The 4,040-nt window shown below is 39.3% G+C and overlaps 1 protein-coding gene across 1 annotated transcript; it reads right to left on the bottom strand.

The window, feature by feature from the left end:
* Positions 1–327: 327 nt before the first annotated feature.
* Positions 328–2,899, bottom strand: LOC311100768 (uncharacterized protein). Its single transcript, XM_084141730.1, has 4 exons — positions 2,796–2,899; positions 2,388–2,469; positions 1,630–1,788; positions 328–1,426 (listed from the first exon to the last, which is right to left on the bottom strand). Exons 1-4 carry the CDS (start codon positions 2,839–2,841, stop codon positions 1,267–1,269), a joined length of 447 nt encoding a protein of 148 aa, XP_083997856.1. The 5' UTR covers positions 2,842–2,899; the 3' UTR covers positions 328–1,266.
* Positions 2,900–4,040: the final 1,141 nt, after the last annotated feature.

Genomic DNA, 4,040 nt, shown 5'->3' on the forward strand with positions numbered 1-4,040 from the left:
AAACATTGTTTAGAAAGTTGCTTTTAGTTGCCTGGTTTTCTAGATCGACATATCTTAAATTCATTTTTGACAAGTTTGATGTCGGACGACTATAGAATGTTCATGAGATCACTGCGACAACTGTCTACAGACATGCCGATAGGCGTAGTATAAACCAGCCTTTAGTCTTAAAATCTTTGTCTGTTTAGCACATTGCCTCACATGTGAATCCTTAAATAGATGGGTGGGGCTAAGGCTTAAGAGGGTGTGAACGATGCTGAGTGGGTGTAGACAAAGAAGAGCTACCAGTAGGTGTACCAAAACAGTAAGGGCCATTTTCTCAAAAGTGGGATTACAAGTTTATTAACATTTAAAGCATAATTACTTTCCCATTGTTCCTCAACTGTAGTGTATGATATACCATTTTCTAGCTCTGTGTCTCTACTTTTATCCAAGGAAAAAAAACACAATTTCAAATTTTGCTACATAGGACCGAATCCAGTAACGGGTGCAAGAAATCGAACTAAATGATTGGATTAGAAAAATGTATGTTATTTATCTATGTGTACTATAACATTAAACAATCCCTCAATTGACATGCAAAACACAGATATTAAAAACAATTCCAAAAAATCAACCTGCAATAGAGCATGCCGGGAAGAAAGTTAATTTATTATCATAACTTTAAAAAATAGAGTTGGAATGACTTCTCATTTAGTTTTGAGTCAGTACAACATAAACACTTTAAGTAATAATAACTTTTCATTGACTTTGAGCTCAACTTACTAGAAGTATTTGAAATAAAAATGCCTACACATGGGTAAAAATGTGCGTCATGATCAGTTTTTATAAATTCCAACTTTTGCGTCACAACTGGCGCACGTATGTTTTGGGGTATGTTTTGTACTAACGCAACATTTATAATTGAGGCCCCTGGTGACGGTGTGGTTTAGAATCATGAAAGGGGAGAAGAAAGAAGAAAAAAAAGTAGCCTGACACCTTGCAAAATAATGGTCACGCTCCACTGCTTAAGGCCTAAATCATAGTCCACAGACGCTGAGACGCTATAGTCCGGCGTCCCATTATGACATAGCAACGCGGCTGAGATCACTACAGCCCGAACACGCACATCCCCACAATTCCCAATGGATGTATGAGTACCAGTTCCGTCGGTAAGCACAGTCAATTGGTGGGGTAATAACTTTGTTATAACGTAATAATAACGTTGAATATGTTCCGAACTCTCCACCATTAATAGTCCATAATCGTTTCCTTTCTCTCTTGGCACTATCTCCCGTAACCATGGGCGTCGTGGGCTTTTTTAGACTCATCTTTTCCGTTGGTCTTGCCCATCTGGTACAAAGTGTTGGCCAGGTTGTGAAGTTGACATGTGCCAAGTTGACACCCGCGCTGAGGAGCTCGCTTCGGACGGAGTTTCAACTCAATGCTGAGAGAAAGAAAGGGAGAAAGAGAGTATTATATAAAACAAATTCCAACCATGAAAACAGAGAGTGTAGCCTATTAAGAGTGCCTAAGCATGCCAATTTAACATTTGAAATACATTTTTAATTGTGTAAAAAAGTAACCCTAACCCCTTCTCACAATGCCACATGGTCAGAGACTACAATGCAACACTTGTAGGCAGCTTACCTATATGGAAAAACGTCCATGTCTTGCATTTGAACAAGTGGAATGACCTTTAGTTCTGGTAGGTGTAGATCTTGCATGACTTCTGACATGACCTCTAACCTCCTGTTTTCCTCCAAAGTCTGTAGGCGCCCCCCTGATTGGTTGGTATCAGACTGCGTCCTGTGGGGCCAAAAATAGATTATTTCAAACAGATCATGACATGCACCACATAGGCTGCAATCTTCAAGTTCGTACCAGAGTCATTATTTGACTACTGCTTGATGTCATATTCGGAAGAATATAACACGTGTCTGGGTGTATCTTTTATTTGCCTCAGTTTTGTCTGGAAGAAGTTAGATGCTCTTCTGTGAAATCAGTGATTTTGGATACAGATGTCATCAATTACTCTCCCATTGTTCAGTGGAGGCTGGTGTATTGAGGATGAGAAAGGTGGTTCTCTTCTGTAATTTGTATTTGTTGTGTAATTACTTCCACAGAAACTGTCTGGAGCTCTGAGTGGTGTGGTTGTCAGACCTAGGTCAAATACTTATGTCAAATGCTTGACCTGGGTTTGATTTAGTTTGCCCAGTAGGCCTACAATGGAACCAATTGAATAGTCACAAAAGTGCAATCTCCAAGCTAAATCAACCGCACCTAAAATACTTCCAAGCAGTATTTTAAAGTACTTTACATATTTATTTGACCCAGGTCTGGTGGTATATGGTCTGTAGCGCTCCCTGTGCTAACTCTGAGGGTTGTGGTTATAGAAGCTAAATCACCTATATGTTGATCTGAGGGGTGAGGCTACAGTCACAGGAACAGTCAGAAGCAGCAGTACAGCCATCTCCATTCTGTGGTGGCCTATAAGGAAGATCATATGATTATTACATAGAAAGCACAATAAAATCACAATAAAATGGTATTATATAGCACACTACATAGCATAATAATACACAGTCATATATTGCACCTATCATGATATAATTATCCATGCTATCACTGGAATACATTTTCTTTATTTTCATACATTTATCAACTCTCATGCAAGGGCATATATGTGCTGATCAACTCTGATACTGATAAGTACTGATAGACTTTTAAAGTACTGATAAACTCTCATAAATCACATACAAATGCAACAGACTTTGAATGAATGAATACAAGTATAGAAATTAATAAAAACTCACCACTAAGACAACTGAAAACCGTGTTATGCCTTTTTAGGTAAACCATTAATCCTGAAATTATTGTTGTATTGTATTGATCCCTGGGTTCTAGTTCTCAAACTTTAGCATATTTTCTCCTGCTCTCTCCTTTTATAAACTGGAGAGATGGGGTGAGGGGAGGTGTGTCCAAAAGTTACTATACTCACAATAAGCCAACACCTCCTCCTATAATCAATCAATAGTTTTGACAGTGTTATTGTACATTTACTAATAGCTACACTTCTTATATAGTAGCCAAGTCAACATCACATGTAAGTTAAAATCACATTGCTTCATATCGAATGTCTATATTAATTATTTTGTTTATGTGCTATAATCACTCTTCTTCTTACACACTTCCCTCCTCCCCATCATCCTCCTCCTCTCCCCCCCTCGCTCGCATGCTGTGGAGCAATTGTTTTGTTAAAATATTGTTTCATTTCCATCACCTGCAGGAAACCCAATGGCCCAAAATAACTCCATCTCTTCTCTCTCTCTTTCTTTATCGTCCCAATCTTCCTGCCATATTTCCCTTGAGTCACGTTTGCCGTCACCATGTTTATTTTTTAAATGTCCTTCATCCCCCCCAAAAAACTCCCTCATGACCAGTTCCCCATGATCTCCCCCTCAAGACATCCCAAAGGAGAGAATTTAGAGAATTTATAATAATTATAATCAGATGAATTTAAGAATTATTGTCATGTCATAGTATAACCCAGTCTTCCAGGAAATACTATTATTAGGGGTTATCATTTAATCTCCCCAATTCCACAGTGAGGCAATATTGTAATTTTGTTTCTCACAATACCCCCACCCCCCCCCCACCCCCCACCCCCCACCCCCCCTCTCACTGCTTCCCTCCTCAAGTCTATTGTATATTTGTCCCGTGAAAAACATCTGGAGTTGTTTTGCCGTCAAAAAAACACTTTGAGTCATTGTTTCCTTGCACACAATCACATGCGTACATACATACTGTGTATTTATGTGGTAGGGGAGCTTACAAGTACACCAGGTTTGCATGATGATTTTATATGGTCATAAACCAATACCCATACGTTGGGTCTGACACAGCGATGATTACACATTTCTGCATAGACCCCCTTTTACAAAAAGCTTCCTCCCTTACCCGGTGGAAGTGAAGCAAGTCAGGGGTTATGCGGTAGCTAGTCTTGCTTAACATTTGCCATACCTCCAGGGAAGGCTGGTTCTCGATGCGGTAGCCTATAT

The sequence above is a fragment of the Coregonus lavaretus genome (genome assembly GCF_964263955.1).
Source record: "Coregonus lavaretus genome assembly, chromosome: 25".
Classification (NCBI taxonomy): Eukaryota; Metazoa; Chordata; class Actinopteri; order Salmoniformes; family Salmonidae; genus Coregonus; species Coregonus lavaretus.

What these genes read in the sequence shown, in the direction of transcription:
- LOC311100768 (XM_084141730.1), bottom strand. Translation starts at nt 2,841, where the DNA reads ATGGTTTACCTAAAAAGGCATAACACGGTTTTCAGTTGTCTTAGTG. An exon ending in GGTTTTCAGTTGTCTTAGTG is followed by an intron (nt 2,470 to 2,795) that starts GTGAGTTTTTAT and finishes TCTTCCTTATAG; the next exon opens with GCCACCACAGAATGGAGATG. An exon ending in ATGGACGTTTTTCCATATAG is followed by an intron (nt 1,427 to 1,629) that starts GTAAGCTGCCTA and finishes TCTTTCTCTCAG; the next exon opens with CATTGAGTTGAAACTCCGTC.